Source organism: Malaclemys terrapin, chromosome 11 (assembly GCF_027887155.1).
Source record: "Malaclemys terrapin pileata isolate rMalTer1 chromosome 11, rMalTer1.hap1, whole genome shotgun sequence".
Taxonomy (NCBI): domain Eukaryota; kingdom Metazoa; phylum Chordata; order Testudines; family Emydidae; genus Malaclemys; species Malaclemys terrapin.
The window spans coordinates 79066903-79086342 of NC_071515.1; the positions used below are offsets into that span (position 1 = coordinate 79066903).

The 19440-nt window shown below is 59.4% G+C and overlaps 1 protein-coding gene across 1 annotated transcript; it reads left to right on the plus strand.

Annotated features, from left to right (window-relative positions):
- The first annotated feature begins 133 nt into the window (after positions 1 to 133).
- Positions 134 to 13197, plus strand: LOC128845108 (dnaJ homolog subfamily B member 2-like). Its single transcript, XM_054043344.1, has 4 exons — positions 134 to 198; positions 5502 to 5611; positions 10042 to 10095; positions 13015 to 13197. Exons 1-4 carry the CDS (start codon positions 134 to 136, stop codon positions 13158 to 13160), a joined length of 375 nt encoding a protein of 124 aa, XP_053899319.1. The 3' UTR covers positions 13161 to 13197.
- The last annotated feature ends 6243 nt before the right edge of the window (positions 13198 to 19440 follow it).

A 19440-nucleotide genomic window follows, 5' to 3' on the forward strand; every position in this document is an offset into this window, starting at 1 on the left:
GTACGGGCTGCAGCTGGACTGGGTGAGGGGTGCCTCACTCTGGGACCTGCAGGCTGGCTGCTCTCCTCAATGCCGTTCACTGCCTTTCCCCCCTAGGTTCCCTGCTGGCCTCGGCACAGGACCCACACCTGCCATGGTGGAGTACTATGAAGCCCTGGGCATTCCCCGCAGCGCCTCCTCTGACGACATAAAAAAGGCGTAAGTCCCGCTTCCTTGGAGCAGCCGCAGCCTCATCCCCAGGTGTCCCGATGGCACCGTTCCTCTGGGCATGCCAGTGCTGTCCCCAGGGGCTCTGGACGCGGGGCATCTAGCGATCTCCATGGGGCAGCGCTGAGTCCCACCGTCATGTAACAGAACCATGGACAAACACTCTTCGCTACAGGGACCATGCCGCCCTCTCGGGAAAGGGGGCCGTTCTCGGCCTGTGCTCTGCAGGGCTCAGACTAGATGGTCCCAACGGGCCTTAGAATTTAGGAATGGATGCTGAGGTGGCTGCAGGGCCAGGAGGGCGGTGAAGGTGGAGCTAGTCTGTGGTGTGAGCCGGGACACGTGGTGGCCGGGAGCTGGCTCCCCTGTAGTACCCTGTGCTGTGCATAGGTATCCCGTTAGGGGCTGCCCTTTCCCCACTGAGCTGTGACAGAGAATGGGAGGGCAAAGGTGACCAGACCTACTGCAGTTGGAGTTACCCGGGGAGCCCTGCCTTTGACCCCAAGCCTGCTGCTCCTGAAATCAGGGTCCAAACACCCACCAGTGTCACGGGAGCAGGCAAGAACCTCTGCAGCAGGGCTGTGGTTCCACCTAGCCACCATTCGCTCACAGCCACGCTGGGCCCTAAGATCCCATCATTACTGCAGCCTGGCGGTCGTAGAAAGCCAGATGGGGGGGAGGTGAGGGGACCGACACATGTTTAAAGGGAGACCCTCCTTCCTGGGCAGATCCTGCCGTGGTGGCCAGCACGAACCATCCCTGGTCCCTGCTGGGATGCCGTAGCATGGCAGAGTTATTGTCATTCCTTAAAGCAGAGGTTCTCAAACCGGGGGACTGTTTGCTGGGGTTGTGTGAGAAGCTTTAGGGAAAAAAAAACCACCCTTACGGCGCACATTTTGCCCACAGCAATCAACAGGCATCTACTTAAATTGTGGCGAAATCACACATTTTTTGCAGGTTGGTCGGGGCGTAAAGAGCCAGTTTCGCAGGTGTGTTCATACAGTTGTAGGTTCCAGGCCACCCTTATTCTGCACTGCTGCTGGCGGTGGTGCTGCCTTCAGAGCTGGGTGCCCGGCCAGCAGCTACCGCTCTCCCACCGCTCAGCTCTGAAGGCAGTGCAGAAGTAAGGGCGGCAATATTGCAACTCCCCTACAATTGGGTTGCGACCCCTTTTGGGTCAGGACCCTCAGTTTGAGAAATGCTGCACCAGAGGGCCCTGGGCATTTTGACGGCTTTCTCTTAAGCTTGCATAGCATTATACAAAGTTGTTGCCATCTGTTTGTTAATCCGTTTGCTACGAGGCGGTGTGCACATTTCATTGTAAGCATGGACCACAAGCGCAGTTTTACTTGTGCTGTTACTACAATGGATCGTTGGCTCCTTCGTGCAACAGAAAATAACAAAACAAAAAACCAACTCAGAAGCCAAAACAGATCCAAGTGAAGCACTGCCGTTGGTGGGAGATAGTGAGAAGCAAGCCACACAAATAGTGAAGCGTGCTGCAGATGAGGCTGTGACACGTGGAGTCCGTTGCAGGGAGGGGCTGACTCACTCACTGGCAGCGTTGCAGCCAGACCGGGGTCGGCTACCCCTGAGCCACTTCCCAGCTCCCCCTCTGGACATATCTGCCTTGGGAGAGGGTCGTCCTGGTCGTCGGGGAAGAAGGCCTCTGTCAGCGCTTGCAGTTCCTCCCTGCTCGGGTCTGTAAATGGCCCTGGCCAGTCCTCGGCTCCCTCGGGGCCTGAAGCAGCCGCCCAGCTCAGGAGCTCGCAGGAGGTGTCTGACTCCTCCGGCGGCTGCCTCCCAACTGAGTTCTCCGGCCAGGCTTTTATACTTCTGGTCCTGCCCACTGACTTCCGACAGGAGGGTTGAGTGAGGTGTGGCTCCACCCACCAGGGCTCAGTGAGGGCCCTCTGGGTCTGTGGGCGGCCAACCCATCTCACTACCCATGGCATAAAGTCAAGCAGAGGAAATACCAAGAGGAATACATACAATACGGCTTCACCTACTTGTGGATTGGAAATGTGGCGCACCCACAGTGTGTCCTATGCTCAGAAGAGTTTGCACAAGAGAGCTTAAAACCCGTACAGCTGCAGAGGCATCTGCAGCCCAAATACGCCACGCACGCCGATAAGCCAGCAGCAAATTTCCAGCAGAAAGAATGAGACCTTAAAGGTCAACGGGATGTTATGAACAAACAAACAACAACCCCAGCAAAAACTCTAACGGCATTCTACAGTTTCCTACCTAATTGCTAAATGTAAAAAAGCCCCTCCCCACACACAGTGGGTGAAACACCATTCTCCGGCCGCGGTAGCAACGTGTTGCATTATGCACGGTGACAAATTTGCAACTCCACTTCAAGCCATTCCGTTGTCCAACGACACAGTTGCATGTCGCACTGATGATATTGCCAACGACATAAAGGTTCAGCTGATCGAACAGTTTAAACATAGCCCCAAAGACGCCTTACAACTCGATGGGTCTCCAGACATCTTGTGTAAGTCAGTTACTGCTACAACAGGAACTTGCAAGAAGATTTATTTTGCAATTCTCTTCAAGGACAGACAATGGGTCAAGAAATATTTTGCAATCTTGACCACTTCATGCATGAAGAAGGACTGGAGTGGTTATGCTGAGTTGGTGTATGTACAGATGGGGCCAGTGCTATGGGGGGAAAAGCTGGAGCAAAAGCAAAAGTTCTGGGAGTGGTGCCGCATGTTGTTTTCACACATTGTGTACACACAGGGAAGCTCTGGCTTCCAACACACTCGAACCGGAGCTTGATTGTGTCCTGCTAACTGCAATAAAAATAGTGAACTTTGTTAAGTCTTGTCCCCTGAACTCGAGATTGTTCTCAAGGTTATGTAGAGATGGGATCAGAACAGGAGAAATCCAGGGGCTATCTCGAGAAAAAATCCGGATGCATGTATTTGAGCTGAAAGATGAACTCCGCTTGTTCCTTCTTGACGCCGGCTCACCTTATGCAGAACTTCTCTCTGATTCCAAATGGCTTTCAAACCTAGCATATTTAGCAGACATTTCTGAGGAGCCGAGTGTTTCACTTCAAGTGCCAACTTGAACCTTCTGCTATTAAATGATAACATTGATGGGTTCCTGAAGAAACATAGTCCAGGTAGAAGGGCACCCTCCGGAGAGCTGTCTCAGTCACCCAGCCCAGAATGGAATTGCTGTGCTCCAGAAAACAGGCGCACCGAGCACACTAGTAACAACAGTGTGATGCCACTAGGCAGAAGCTCACTTAAAAGTTCCATTACTCTATATTTCAGTGGCTCTGTTTGAGTCACTGTCTTACCGGTTTTAATAGTTAGTAAGAGTTGCAGATTGATTTGTTTTATTGGTATATGTACTTATGTGGTGGGGTGGGGGACGTAAACTCCTACAGACACAAAGTACTCATCAGGAGTACTGGGCCCAGTTTTGGGCCCCACACTACAAGAAGGATGTGGAAAAATTGGAGAGAGTCCAGTGGAGGGCAACAAAAATGATTAGGGGGCTGGAGCACATGACTTATGAGGAGAGGCTGAGGGAACTGGGATTGTTTAGTCTGCAGAAGAGAAGAATGAGGGGAGATTTGATAGCTGCTTTCAACTGCCTGAAAGAGGGTTCCAAAGAGGATGGATCTAGACTGTTCTCAGTGGTGGCAGATGATAGAACAAGGAGCAATGGTCTCAAGTTGCAGTGGGGGAGGTCTAGGTTGGATATTAGGAAACACTATTTCACTAGGAGGGTGGTGAAGCACTGGAATGGGTTCCCTAGGGAGGTGGTGGAGTCTCCTTCCTTAGAGGTGTTTAAGGTCCGGCTTGACAAAGCCCTGGCTGGGATGATTCAGTTGAGGGTTGATCCTGCTTTGAGCAGGGGGTTGGACTAGATACCTCCTGAGGTTGCTTCCAACCCTGCTATTCTATGAGTCTGAGGGGAGTGCAATCAAAGAAGTTTGAGAACCACTGCCTTAAAGGGTGCTTGTGCCCCTCCTGGCACTTCGGGGAAAACCCCACGACCACCATCAAAGGGCAGCTTGTCCGAATAAACCCCAGGGCAGGAAACACGCCCAGAGCAGGGAGTTATAGTCAGGAGATGCTGCTGCCCCCGAGCCAGGAAGTGTCCCGTGCAGGCTGCAGCCTGGGCCCAGAGTCTGTCATTGCCTGGGGATGGAATTGCATTCGTCCATGGCAATAACTAGGGTTGCCAGGTGTCCAGTTTTCGACTGAAATGCCCGGTTGAAAAGGGATCCCGGTGTCTCCAATCAGCACTGCTGACTGGGCCGGTTGGTGGTGCGGCGGGGCTAAGGCAGGCTCCCTGTCTGTCCTGGCTCCATGCAGCTCCCGGAAGCAATGGCATGTCCCTGTGGCCCCTAGGTGCAGGGGTGGCCAGGGAGGCTTTGCGCGGTGCCCCAGCCCTGAGCGCCAGCTCTGTAGCTCCCATTGGCTGGGAGCCGCAGCCAATGGAAGCTGCGGGGGCAATGCCTGCGGGTGCAGGAAGCACGCAGAGCCCCCTGGCCGCCCCTACACCTAGGAACTGGACATGTCAGCCGCTTCTGGGAGCCGCCTGAAGTAAGCGCTGCCTGACCAGAGCCTGCACTCTGAACCCCCTGCCCCAGCCCTGAGCCCCTCCGCATGCAAACTCCCTCCCAGAGCCCCTGCCCCAGCCCGGAGCCCCCTCCCACAGCCTGAACCCCTCATCCCTGGCCCCACCCTGGAGCCTGCACCCCCAGGCGGAGTCTTCACCTCCTCCCGCATCCCAACCCTGCCCCAGCCTGGTGAAAGCAGTTGAGGGTGGGGGAGAGCGAGCGACTGAGGGAGGAGGAATGGTGTGAGCAGGAGGCGGGGCCTCAGAGAAGAGGCAGGTCAGGGGCGGGGCCTCGGGGCAGGGGTGGGGCAAGGGTGTTCGGTTTTGTGCGATTAGAAAATTGGGAACCCTAGCAATAATCACCGAGCGGGGAAGGGGGATCCCGTGAGGAGTCACAGCAGGAAGACAGGCTCCATGTCCAAATGGAGTAGAGGTGACATCCATGGGGTTGATCCGGACGCACGAATCAGACTGGTCAAGCCCTGACTGGAGACGTGGGACAGCCTAAGGGACTGGGGTGCTGCTGTGCTTGCCGGGGCATCTCCAAAGCCAAACTCGGCTCTCTAGGAAGATCCAGCCCTGCTTTCTGGTGAAGCAGCGTTGGGGAAGGAGGGGACAAGGGGAAGATTCGACTAGGCGCAGCCCCTGGTGACGGGCACACTCAGGGATTGCTGCTTACTGCTGTCATTCTCGACACTGTGCAGGTACAGGAAGGCGGCGCTGAAATGGCACCCGGATAAGAACCCGGAGAACAAGGAACACGCCGAGCGGAAGTTCAAAGAGATTGCGGAGGCCTATGAAGTGCTGTCGGACAGTAAGGGGCCGGCGTCTCCCCTCCCTCCGGGCTCAGTGTGGGTCCCGGGAGTGGGGGCCGGCGTCTCCTGTCCCTCCGGGCTCAGTGTGGGTCCCGGGAGTGGGGGCCGGCGTCTCCTGTCCCTCCGGGCTCAGTGTGGGTCCTGGGAGTGGGGGCCGGCGTCTCCTGTCCCTCCGGGCTCAGTGTGGGTCCCGGGAGTGGGGGCCGGCGTCTCCTGTCCCTCCGGGCTCAGTGTGGATCCCGGGAGTGGGGACACACTCCCTGCACAGGGTGGGGTGGCCATGGGTCAGAGCAGGCTCTCAGGTCCTCTTGCTGCGCTTGGAAGAAGGGTTTGCTCTCTCTGTTGCCCGCTGGGTTGCTCCAGTGTGCTGCTGTCCTCTCACCAGCCGCCCCAGTTGCTGGCTGCCAGGTGCTTCCAAGCCTGCAGGGCCTGTGGAGAGTCTAGTCACCAATTCTAGCTATGGGTCTATAGGGTACACTCCAGGGCCCAGTCCTCTCATCCGGCTTCTTCCCACCACTGTCCAGCCATCCTAGATCTCAAAGCCCGTGTCTGAGCCCTCCTGAGCCCCCCAGTGCTCACCCGCCCTCCTGCCGAGCTTCACGTGGCTGTGGGCACTCGGGGCACCCCATTCAGCCCCTTTGGGGACAACGTGGCAGGCGGCACAGGCGAGTTTCCTAACCCCAGTGACCTCAGCCTTAAAGCCTTCGAGAGTCACAGATCCCTGAAAACTATACAAGCCGTGAGACTCCCGCTGCCCTAGGCTAAGCTAATCTGAGGTTCATCATGACAAGTTTCAGAGTAACAGCCGTGTTAGTCTGTATCCGCAAAAAGAAGAACAGGAGTACTTGTGGCACCTTAGAGACTAACAAATTTATTAGAGCATAAGCTTTCGTGGACTACAGCCCACTTCTTCGGATGCATATAGAATGGAACATATATTGAGGAGATATATATACACACATACACATATATACTAAGTAAGACAACTCCCACCTGTTTATGCTCTCTGTATGTGTGTATATATATCTCCTCATTATATGTTCCATTCTATATGCATCCGAAGAAGTGGGCTGTAGTCCACGAAAGCTTATGCTCTAATAAATTTGTTAGTCTCTAAGGTGCCACAAGTACTCCTGTTCTTCTTTTTGAGGTTCATCAGCGTTTCCAGCTGGACAGCGTCCCCCCCCCCTCTCTCCAAGCCCTTTGCTGCTGGCGTGAACCCCCTGCACGGAGCCGGACCCCGCACCCACAACGGGCCCGGAGCGCTGCACCATGTGCTCAGGGGGGGAAGCTCCAACTCCACCAGGCCCCTGCATAGAAAGGCCATTGTCCTGGGGGGCTCGGCCAGGCCCCCCCTATAAATGCTGCACAGCATGGCTGTAGTGTCGACACTTGCTACCACCACAGAAGGGGGTAAATCCAGCCCCGTCCCCCAAGGGGCGGGCGCTGGGTCAATGGAATCATTCGACCCTACGCCGGGGCTGAGACTGGCTAACTCCATCTCGCTGGGCCGACCCAGGCTGTGGGTGTGGAACAGTCAGTCAGAGTTGATGGCAGCTTGACGGCTGTCAGAGATGGCCCTTCAGCGAGGTGTCCACTCCCTGGCCCTGGCGGGGCAGCTGCCTGGAGTGAAGCACAACGGGCTGCCCTGGGCCAGCCGAGCTCCTGTGACCACGCTCCCCATGTTTCAACACAGGCACTAAACTGAGACTCCATAATCTACCGTCGCCCGCTGCTCCAGCTGGGCTCTAGGGCATCCCCTCAGCCCGTTCGTGGCCATTGCTTCTCCTGCGTAGCTGCTGCCCCTAGGACGTGGCAAGGTGCCGTTTGCCAGGCTGGGATGGTGGAAGGGAAGCCTGCTGGAGCAATGCCTCCTGCCTCCTCCCTGCCCCTGGCAAAAGGGTCCCATGCAGGAATCCTTCAGTGCGACCCCTGTCTGGGTCCTGCGGTGCCCCGATCCCAGGCCGAGCAGGGTCTGGGAGCCTGGAGCCCTGTGACGACCCAGGAGGTGCAGGACTGCTCCCCTCGGAACATGCCCCAAAGGTGGGGCTTCCACCCCTCGCCCAGGGGACAGTCCCAGAGCCCAGCCCCTCCCTCAGACAAGAGCTCCTTCCAGATAAGTCAGCCTCCATCTTCTCCTCTTGTGCCTCCTAGTCACAGCCCTGCACACCCTGAATCCCTGTCCCTTCCCAGCAGCCGCACCCTCCCCACAGTTGCCGGCTTTGGGCAAGTCCTTCATTAGTTGTCTTTGGGCTGTGCTAGGATGAAGCCCCTTTAACCCTTCTTCAGAAGCCCCTTTGGGCTGGTCTTCACTGAAAACTAAGGTCGGCATGTGAAAAATCCACCCCCCGGGAGAGACGTCGCTGTGCCGAGCTCAGCCCCCGGGTAGACAGCGCTAGGCCGAAGGAAGTTCTTGCTGCCGCCTCCGGGGTGGTGGGTTAGCGACGGCGATGGGAAACCCCCCTTCCTTCCCCCGTGTCTGCGCTGATGTGGGGCAGCTGTTTAAGTGCAGACAGAGCCCAGTCCCCGGATGGTTCCTATTGCACAGCTCCAGGTCCCCTGGAGATTGCCCTGGACTCTCCAAAGCAGCCCGGGAGGCAGTGGCCACGTTCCGGGCCAGGAGGTGGTCTCCACAGCACAGGAACGCCGGCAGCATTTGGCTGTTTGGTGATTTCGTTCCCTGGCAGAGATTGGGACATTTAACTGCCCCGCATGCACCGGGACCAGGACGCTGGTCTCATTCTCCTCCAGTCCTGGGGGGTGGCAGTGTGTACCTGTGGGTGTTCTCCTCTGCGTCGGTCATGCCCGTGTGTGCTCCCATCTTCTTTCAGCATCACCTGCCCGTCTGCTCCACAGCCCAGCCTTGTCCCTGGCTGGCACCTCCCACTACCCAAACTCTCCAGCCTTTTGCTCGCTGAACAACCTGTCAGCTCCCCCCGCTGCCGCTCTGGGTGCTGCCCGGCGCGCTCGCCGGCTCCCCCCACTGCCGCTCTGGGTGCTGCCCGGCGCGCTCGCCGGCTCCCCCCGCTGCCGCTCTGGGTGCTGCCCGGCGCGCTCGCCGGCTCAAGGCCTGCATGGCTCCCTTGATGCCAGTGCTGCCTCGCTCCCCCAAGCCATGGACTCCGGGGTCACACAGGTCAGAGGAGCATAGGGTTACCATATTTTGTGCCTCCAAATGGAGGACACTCCACGGGGCCTCGGCCCCGCCCCCAGCCCCGCCCATTATATTAAATTCGCGGGAAGCCTGAAGCTGGTAAGGGGGGGTGTGGGGGGAGCAGGCGCGGCCCAGGCTGGCCCCCCGGCGGCGCCAGCCTGGGTCGGCTCGGGCCCTGGGGTGCCAGCCCCGGCCGACCACCCCCAGCCCGCCCAGCACTGCCGGCCCCCGGCGGCCCAGCGCACCCCCCCCGCTATCCCGGACCGGCTCCCGGCCCCGCGCACCCCCCAGCGGCCCGGCCCCACGACCCCGGACCGGCCCGCGGCCCCGCGCACCCCCGGCTCCCCGCCCTGCCCCGCGGCCCGGCGCACCCCCCCCGCTACCCCGGACCAGCTCCCCGCCCGGCCCCGCGGCCCGGCGCACCCCCCGCTACCCCGGACCAGCTCCCCGCCCGGCCCCGCGGCCAGGCGCACCCCCCCGCTACCCCGGACCGGCTCCCCGCCCGGCCCCGCGGCCCGGCGCACCCCCCCGCTACCCTGGACCGGCTCCCCGCCCGGCCCCGCGGCCAGGCGCACCCCCCGCTACCCCGGACCGGCTCCCCGCCCGGCCCCGCGGCCCGGCGCACCCCCCCCCGCTACCCCGGACCGGCTCGCGGCCCCGCGCACCCCCCCGCTACCCCGGACCGGCTCCCCGCCCGGCCCCGCGGCCCGGCGCACCGCCCGGCTCCCGGCCCGGCACCGCGCCCCCGGCTCCCCGCCCGGCCCCGCGCCTGGCCCGGCACCATGCCCCGGCCCCGCGACCCCGGCCCGGCCCCGCACCGGCCCGGCCAAAGAGGCCCCGCCCGAGCCCTCCATCCCTCCCTCCCGATTTTCCCGGACATGCCCGGCTTTTGGGGATTTCCCCCCGGACGGGGATTTGAACCCCCAAAAGCCGGACATGTCCGGGAAAATCCAGACGTATGGTAACCCTAGAGGAGCAGGCCCTCCCCGGGTGAAGTCGAGAACTGATCACTGCTTCTGCAGCCCCCTGGGGATCTTCTGGAGACCTGCTCTCCCGTCCCTTACTAGATGGGCAGGGAGCCTGGCGTAGGCGCTGGCCAGGCCAGCTGTGACAGTCCCATGTCTGTTCCTCCGGCTGCTTCCCCATTTGCGGGCAGGCCCCCTCTGGCTCAGTACTGGGGGCGGTCAGCCTGGTGAAAGGGCCGCTGTGTCTGCAACTAGACCCAGACTCGTCTGAAGATGGGATGGGTGACCTCTCACTCCTTCTCCCTTCCAGAGAGCAAGCGCGACCTCTACGACCGCTACGGCAAGGACGGGCTCACGGGGGCCGGTGAGTGACCCACCCGGGGGAAGTGGCCTTTCCCGTGGACTGGTCTGGATGCACATCCTGGCCTAGGGGACCTCCTTCCCGCCTGGGCATGAAGCGCCCTTCGTGCCCTGTGTAACTATGCTGGCTTTGGTGGGACCCAACTGTGAGAGCCAATACAGGACATATCGCTCAGAGCAGGGCAATTACAGCCCAAGACTGGGGTCCTTTGCACACCCAGGCAAACCAAACCAGCCCAACAGAGAGGACTTCGGTCTCACCCCACTGGCTAACCACAAGTCACACAAGCAATTCCCTCAGACACTCCAGTTTCCCAGTATCACCACCAGTGCCACACGTTATGGGGACAAATGGTTATGAAAACCAATATCTCAGTAAAAGAAAAAAGGTACTCTCGATCCCAAAGGACCAAGCCCCAGACCCAGGTCAATATACAAATCAGATCTTACCCATAAATCACACTGTTGCCAATCCTTTAGAATCTAAAATCTAAAGGTTTATTCGTAAAAGGAAAAAGATAGAGATGAGAGTTAGGATTGGTTAAATGGAATCAATTACATACAGTAATGGCAAAGTTCTTGGTTCAGGCTTGTAGCAGTGATGGAATAAACTGCAGGTTCAAATCAAGTCTCTGGAACATCCCCAGCTGGGATGGGTCATTCAGTCCTTTGTTCAGAGCTTCAGTTCGTAGCAAAGTTCCTCCAGAGGTAAGAAGCAGGATTGAAGACCAGATGGAGATGAGGCATCAGCCTTATATAGTCTTTTCCAGGTGTAAGAACACCTCTTTGTCCTTACTGTGGAAAATTACAGCAAGATGGTGTCTGGAGTCACATGGGCCAGTCCCTGCATACTTTGCTGAGTCTCAAGGCATATTTGCCTTCTCTCAATGGGTCCATTGTATAGCTGATGGTCCATAATGGGCCATCAAGCAGGCTAGGCAGAGCTAATCCCAGCTTGTCTGGGATGTCACCCAGCAGCATAGCATAAGTTTGAAATACAGACAGTCTAGAGCCAATATTCATAACTTCAACTACCAAATTGATACACACATATAGACAGCACAATCATAACCAGTAACCCAGAACCTTGTCTTAGACACCCCGTTTGACCCCCTTTATACAAGATTTGGTGCCACTACAGGACCTAGGTCGCAATACTGATCTATATGGTCCCAGATTATATCAATAACGTCCCAGGGTGTGACAGGAAGCTCACATTGAGACAGATATAGCCGTAAAGACTTTTTATTAAAACCGATGAAATAGTAATTCAATGGTAAAATAATGAGAGTTACAAAGTTACAATTGTGTTACTGCTATTCAAACGATACATATGGTCATACAGTACTGTATGCTACAAAGCTTTGGTTAATATACTCACACCCTTGCTTGATAACCTGGTGGTGAAAGTCACAGGACCTCTGGCGGTTCAGGTTTCTCAATTCTTGAGTGAGAGAGGCAGACCTTAGAAGAAGCTGGAGCTAAGAACTATCAGAGCGAACTTCAAGTTTACTTAACTATCTTAAACTTAAAACCGAATACACAAAGCTAAGAACAAAAGTTTAGGGAAACCAAGTCTAGCCTAGTCCCCTTGGAACTTAAAGTTTGAAAAGAAAATGAGTACGGCCTACTCATAGTTAGTAATCGCCGTGGATAGATTCTAGCGAGGTGGGTCACCTCTTTTATCGGGCACACGTGCCGGAAATCCTTCCTCCTATGCCCAAATTTCATTTCTCACCCACAGAAATGTTAGGGTACACTCACCCCATAGGCTAGTATGCTTGTGCTTGTTGATAACATGTACATACACATATAAGTTTATTTTGGTTCTTTAGTCATTTCAGTTCTTTCCTTTTGGTGTACCTGTTAAGTCTGTGGGTACAACACTGAAAAAAAAAAAAAAGAAAAACAACCCCTATACTATTCTTGCATTGTCTATTTGTCTAGATAAAAGGTCTTAGACCAGGGGTGGGCAAACTTTTTGGCCTGAGGGCCACATCGGGGTTTCAAAACTGTATGGAGGGCCGGGTAGGGAAGGCTGTCCCTCCCCAAACAGCGTGGCCCCAGTCCACTATCCGTCCCCTCCCACTTCCCGCCCCCTGACTGCCCGCCTCAGAACCCCCGACCCATCCAACCCCCCCTGCGCCTCATCCCCTGACTGCCCCCGCCCAAGACCTCCCGCTCCTAACCGCCCCCCAGGGACCCCACCCCCATCCAACCCCCCCTGCTCCCTGACTGCCCCGACCCCGACCCCTATCCACACCCCCACCCCCTGACAGGTCCCCTAGGACTCCTATGCCTATCCAACACCCCCTGCTCCTTGTCCCCTGATTGCCCCCCCCGGGACCCCCGCTCCCCACCCCCTTACCATGCCAGAGCCAGCCGCACTGCCTGGCAGGAGCGGCAGGCCAGAGCACTGGCGGCGCAGCGAGGTGAGGCTGCGTGGGAGGGGGGACAGCAGGGGAGGGGCTGGGGGCTAGCCTCCCCGGCCGGGAGCTCAGGGGCCAGGCAGGACGGTCCCGCGGGCCGGATGTGGCTTGCGGGCCGTAGTTTGCCCACCTCTGTCTTAGACATATGCATGGGTGACTTCCTGTTTAGGTCGAAGGTCTCAATCTGTAGGTCAATTTTGCAATCTGGGTGAAAGGTCCCAGATATAGATATGCTCACTTTGCCTTAGCTTAACATACAGGTTTTGGCCCGTGGGCCCCTTGCATTACAGCCCAACTTATTTTCAATATAAATCTATAAACCTATTACAATATATCAAAGACTTAAACTATAAGGAAGGATATATATATGCAAGCAAGCAGGTTAATCCTGTAGGCTACACCTTCTGGCTACAGAGCTCTGGGGATCCCAGCCTGGCCAGCCCCCAATGACCTCCTGTTCTCCTTCCCTGGGAAGGCAGGTTTGTAATGGCCAGCGTCTGCTTTTCCCCCAGGGACCGGGGATCCCCGGGGTGGTGCAGGAGCTCCGGGCTTCACCTTCACCTTCCGCGGCGCGGACGAGGTCTTCAGAGAGTTCTTTGGGGGACGAGATCCTTTCGCCGACTTCTTTGGTGAGCATTAGCCCAGTCTGGCGTCCTCCTGAGGTGAGGTGGGCCAAGCTGTCCCCATGGCCCATCGGCTGCCCTGGGGGAGTGAACTGGGGGCCTGACACCCTGCCTGCGCAGGTCCAGTCGGCTGTAATACAGCCAGGCCTGGGAGTGCGGCTGGAGCAGCCAGAGGGGGAGCTCGTCCCTTCAGCCCTGATGGGATCTCGCCCTGGCTCAGCCCCGAGCGTCACGCCCCCTTGGGTGAGCCGGGGGTGACTGGACTCTCCCCAGGAGTGGGTGTGACACCTTCCCACCCTGAGATTTCACCCAGCCAGGCTCCAGGTGACTCATGGCTTGGGTCCAGCACCAAACCAGGACTCGTGTTACCAGGCAGAAAGGCCTGGCTCCATAACTCTCCCGCCCCTCGGTGCTGAGGGCCCGTGGCAGAGCCCCCCAGGGATCAGTGCTGTGGGTCGTCGGAGAGACCAGGCTCTGGTACAGAGAGACAGGAGACAGGGCTCCTTTCCAGGCTCTAGTTCATGCTCCACTGCAGAGCTGGGCCGCAGCCCGGCCCCGGGCACTGCTCAGGCTGGGGCTGGTACGTTCCCTGTAGCCCCAGTGGGATGCCTGCAGCCTCTGCTCACCTCCCACGGCCCCACACAAACGTTCAGCACTTCCCCTTGTTTCACCCCTTCCCAGTGTGGTCCCTCCGCTCGTCCCCCTCCGAGCCGATGCTCTTTCCTCCTTGTGCAGATCCCATTAGAACCGCCGGGCAGGGACTTGCCTTTGTTCCTGTCTGCGCTGCTCTGTACGTCGCCCTAGATAAATGCCACCACCACGCCAGGAAGAAATTAGCCAGCAAATCGTGAGCTGAGAGATTTCAGGCAGCCAAATCCTGCTCCTCCTAACCACTCCCCCCCACCTTGGAGCCATCATAGAATCATAGAATATCGGAGTTGGAAGGGATCTCAGGAGGTATCTAGTCCAACCCCCTGCTCAAAGCAGGACCAGTCCCCAACTAAATCAGTCCATGGCCATCTCCTTTCCCTGCCCCATTCCCTTCTCCCCACCCCTAGCCAGCAGTAACGCGTCTCCGGACTTCCCGAACCTGCCCCTCAGCCTCGTCCCAGAGACACAGACAGACATGGCTTTGGCGTCCAGTTCTCAGCCCACGCCTTGTGCCCAGAGTCCTCCTGGAGCAGACTCAGCTTCGTACCCACTCCTGCCCTCAGAACATCCATGGAATAACCTCGCCAAGGGTGCCAGGATGTAATCATGGGCGCTGTGCAGCGTCGGAGCCATTCGCAGCCGTGTGCGTGTGGGCTGTGCCTGGCAGAGCCGCTTTACCTTCTCTCTCAGCGGGAATCAGTATCCGCTCCTGGCCCCACAGCGCAGGGTGTGTCTCCGTCTGCTGTTCCAGTCCCTCTTGCTGAGGGCTATCTCCGGGCTGCAGGCCCTGGCTGGCACACTACGTGGCTGCAAGCCAGCCCAGGACTGTACAGACCAGAGAGCTGCTTGGAGCTGAGCAGGGAGGAGGAGGAGAGAGGGCTCTGACAGACCCAGCTCCCAGCTGGCTTGGATTTGAGGGGGAAAAGCACAGCTCCCCTGTGAGTTAGTACCAGGCAGAAGATCTGATGGTCCTGCATGACCAGAATGGACCTTAGTTTTCACGTCATCAGTGACTCTGACCAGCTGTTACGGACTCACAGATCGTGCCACTCTTGGCCCCATGCGGTCCATGTGGGGTGCCCCTTTCAGTAAGAGAGCCCTTTTTGGGGGTCCACTCTCGGGTGGAGTGGACTCCCTGAGAGGGCCACGGCGAGAAACAGGTGTGCTAGGGCTCCGAGAGGTGCGGCTCCAGGAGGTGGAGTGACTTCCTGTTTAGGTAGAAGGTCTCAATATGTAGGTCAATTTTGCAATCTGCTCCACCTCCTGGAGCCGCACCTCTCGGAGCCCTAGCACACCTGTTTCTCGCCGTGGGCCCTCTCAGGGAGTCTACTTGCTCTGGACCCCCCGGGCCTCCACCCCCAAAGGGGTTGACGCAACCCTGTTCTAGGGTTACCATATTTAGTGCCTCCGAAAGGAGGACGCTCCACGGGGCCCCAGCCCCGCCCCAACTCCGCCCCCTCCCCAAAGTCTCCGCCCCCTCCCCTGCTTCCCGCGAACATTTGAGTCGCGGGAAGCCTGAAGCAGGTAAGGGGGGGTGTGGGGGGAGGAGGCGCGGCCCAGGCTGGCCCCCCCCGGCGTTTCTAGCCTGGGTCGGCTCGGGCCCTGGGGTGCCGGCCCCGGGCCCGGCCCCCGGCCAACCACCCCCGGCCCGCCCAGCACTGCGGTACCCGGCCTGGCCCCCGGGCCCCCGGCCGAGCACCCCCAACCCCCGGCAACGCACCGCCGGTCCCCAGCCCGGCCCCCGGCACCGCCGGCCCGTCCCCCGAGCCCCCGGCCCGGCCTGGCACCGCCGGCCCGTCCCCCGAGCCCCCAGCCCATCCCGGCACCGCCAGCCCGGCCCGTCCCCCGAGCCCCCGGCCCAGCCCGGCACCGCCAGCCCGGCCCGTCCCCCGAGCCCCCGGCCCGGCCCCGGAGCCCCCGGCCCGGCCCGGCACCGCCGGCCTGGCCCCGGAGCCCCCGGCACCGCACTGCCGGCCCGGCCCTGGAGCCCCCGGCTCGGCCCGGCCCCGCTCCGATTTTCCTGGACATGTCCGGCTTTTGGGGATTTCCCCCCGGACGGGGATTTGGAGCCCAAAAAGCCGGACATGTCCGGGAAAATCCGGACGTATGGTAACCCTACCCTGTTCTCTAGACTGGAGTGACTCTCAGCCAGCATAACACAGGAGGGTTTATTGAGAGTTGAACCCAGCACAGGAAACTCTCTGACCCTCAGGCCTGGCCTCCCTCAGCACAGCGCATCCCAGTCTCCCTGCATCCAGGTGGGCTCTGCCTGCTCCCCCTCTCCAGCCCAGAACTCCCTCTGCTCCCAGCTGGGCATCTGATATCCCCAGCCCCAGGCCCCGCCTCTGTCCATTGTCTTCTCTCCAGGGAAACAGGGTTGTAAACCGGGGCCTCCGCTCCTGCTTCTCTCCTCTGGCTGGAACCGGCTGGTTAGGTCACTGGGTCCTCACTCTGCAGCCCATTGTCCTCCCACTGGCCAGAACCGCCTGCATCTCCTCAGCTGGGCCTCTGGGTCACCAGGTCGCCAGGTCACCAGTCGCTGGGGTATCCATCCTCCCGGCCATCGGCTGGGTCCCCACGTCCTCTCTCCGGTCCTCTGCAAAACAAACTGCCTCTCCCCTTACCTCATTAAACCAGTAATACCCAGGGAAACTGAGTCCCACCCCCTCTGCATGCAAGCCATTGAAACTCCACAGAAAACCCCCCACTTCGTCACAACAGCCCCTCAAGTCTCTGGAAGAGAAGTACCTACATGGGACCAAGAGCTCCACTATCAGTAGGGTGACCGGACAGCAAGGGTGAAAAATCGGGACAGGGGATGGGGGGTAATAGGTGCCTATATAAGGAAAAGATGCAAATATCGGGACTGTCCCTATAAAATAGGGACATCTGGTCACCCCAGCTATCAGAGGCCTCTGTGGTTCTGCCCCCAAAGGCAGAGGGAGATCCCCTGGCTGGGGGTGAAGTGAGCCAGATTCAGACTAGCAAGGAAGGTGCCAACAGTGCAGGGGACTAGCCCTGGGGCCAGCTGTCACGGAGTATTGGGGGACTCAGGGCCCTGCACCCCCGGCTTCCTGCGATTCACCATGACTCTCAGCCAGCCAGTAAAGCAGAAGGTTTATTTGGATGACAGGAATACAGCCCAAGGCAGGTCTTGCAGGCACAGACAACAGGGACCCCCTCAGTTTGGTCCATCTTGGGGTCCCAGCCCCCTTGGGAGGTCAGAGCCATCTCTGCCCCCCAGCCATCTCTCCAGCCTGCTTCCCACACTCTCCCTTCAGCGACCCCTCCCACAGCCTTTGTTCAGTTTCCCGGGCTAAGGAGTCACCTGGCCTTCAACCCCTCCCTGGGTTCTCCTGTTACACACTTAGGTATGCGCCCTCGGGCTGTCTCCCATTCCCCAATGCAGACTATTCAGCCACACTTCCCTGTCAGCATTCACAGACCACAGTGAGAACAGGCCCAGTTCGTCACACCAGCTCACTCAGGGATCTGGCTCAGTCTCTTCAATCCCAGAGATGCTGCAACCCAGTGAGGAGTGGTGGGCGTGACGCAGGCATCTCTGGGCTATGCAGGGGGTTGGGCGACGGTCCCTTCTGGCCTTGCAATCCATGAATGAAATGACCCCCTGCGCCAGCCTGCTCCGCCCGCCCCATTGCTGGGAGGAGGAGCAGCGAGGGCTGCCACCTGCCAGCCGGCACTCGGCAGCCGTTCAGCCCTGCCTGGCTCGTGCCCTGCTGCAGGGTGATATTAGTGCTGATACAGCGCCCCAAATCTTCAAAAGTGCAGAGGCAAGGCCCCTGCCCCACAGAGCCTGGGCTCTCCGTGGACGGGGGGCAGGACCCCAGGGCTGGCGGGTGGCCTGCAGCAGGCAGCCCACCAGCTCCGTGCTACGGCTTTGGGTGGCTCTGTAGTGTCTGTCCTTGGCGGGGTGGGGGCTGAGTTCCAGGCTGTGCTCCCATCACGGCCCCTCTGGAGAGCCCCCAAGTGGCGGTGACCCCTCCCGCTGCCCTTCCCATTACCTACTGGGCCGCACTTACCCACCCACGTCCTGCTTTCCAGATGACGTGGGCCTGTTCTCAGATCTGCATGCTGGAGGCCCACGGGGCCACGGACGGGGGGGCCCCTCTGTGGCCTACTCCTTCTGCTCCTACGCCTTCCCGGAGCAGTCAGGTAAGGGGGGGGGGGGGCGACAGACCAGCTTCGGGCGTCCCGTCGCCACAGATTCTTCCTCTGGCTCCAAATTGTACCCAGCCCCATTGTCCCCGGCCGCACCCTGCTTCTCCCCCCATCCTTCCTCTGAGTCCTGGCCCTGTCTGAGCCCTGCACATCTAGCGCCATTCCCCTGCCTGGCCTGGCCCAAACCTCCTCCCCTCCGGCTCCGGTATCCCCTGCCCTGCCCGGCCCAAACTTCCTCCCCTCGGCTCTGGCTCCCCGGCCCAGCCCAAACCTCCACTCCTCAACTCCATATCCCCTGCCCAGCCCGGCCCAAACCTCCTCCCCTCCGGCTCCGTATCCCCTGCCTGGCCTGGCCCAAACCTCCTCCCCTCGGCTCCAGCTCCCCGGCCCAGCCCAAACCTCCTCCCCTCCGGCTCCAGCTCCCCAACACTGCCCAAACCTCCTCCCCTCAGCTCCGGTATCCCCTACCTGGCCTGGCCCAAACCTCCTCCCCTCGGCTCCAGCTCCCCTGCCCGGACCAAACCTCCTCCCCTTGGCTCTGGCTCCCCGGCCCAGTCCAAACCTCCACCCCTCGGCTCCGGCGACTCAGGGACAGTCTCGCCCTGCGAATCCTGGACAGACATTTTCTATCCCAGTTTCACACCCGCCCTGCAGTGCATCCCCTGGCTGACCCGTTACCGCCCCGTCACCCTCTCACACCCGGCCAAGGGACCCCCTGTAATCCCACGGGGCTCCCCGGGGCCTGGCCCAGGCTGGGGGCTCCTGCTGTGAGGTTGTCGCCCTGTTTTTCAGATTTCTTCTCCTCGTCCTTCAGCCCCGGCACCGACCCCGGAATCGGCTTCCGCTCGGTTTCCACCTCCACCACCTTCGTCAACGGCAAACGCATCACCACGAAGAGGTAGGGATGGGCCAGCGCGGATTGTCCAATGGCCAAGCCAGCCTGTCTCCCAGCAACACAGCAGCTACTCCAGGGGACCAGATCATGGGGCCAGCCAGTCCCATGTCCCACCACTCACCATGCCAGAGCCCTCCATGCTCCCCCCCCCCAGTTTGGTGTCCCCCCCACCCTCCTGACTCCATGGGGCCTCATTGATACCGGACGTGAGACACTTTGTGCAAGACTTGTTGCAATTGCATCACAATGGTGATATCAGTGCTAGAAATGATCGTCTCCACTCAAACAGCAGCCCCCGCTCTCTTCCCCAGGATCATTGAGAACGGCCAGGAGCGGGTGGAAATCGAGGAGGACGGAGAGCTGAAAGCGACAGAGGTGAATGGTGAGGAGCAGAGCTGCTGGGTCTCTGGTTGAGGGTTGCGCAGGGCCGGTAACGGTTGTGCCTGCCAGGGAGACGGGTGGGGAAGTGTGCCTGGAACGGAGACGCCGCATTGTGCAGAAAACCAGAGCAGTTCAGTAAGTAGCCCGGGCTGGCCAAGCAGACGGCCATCGGGAGCGTCTGGGGGAGAGGG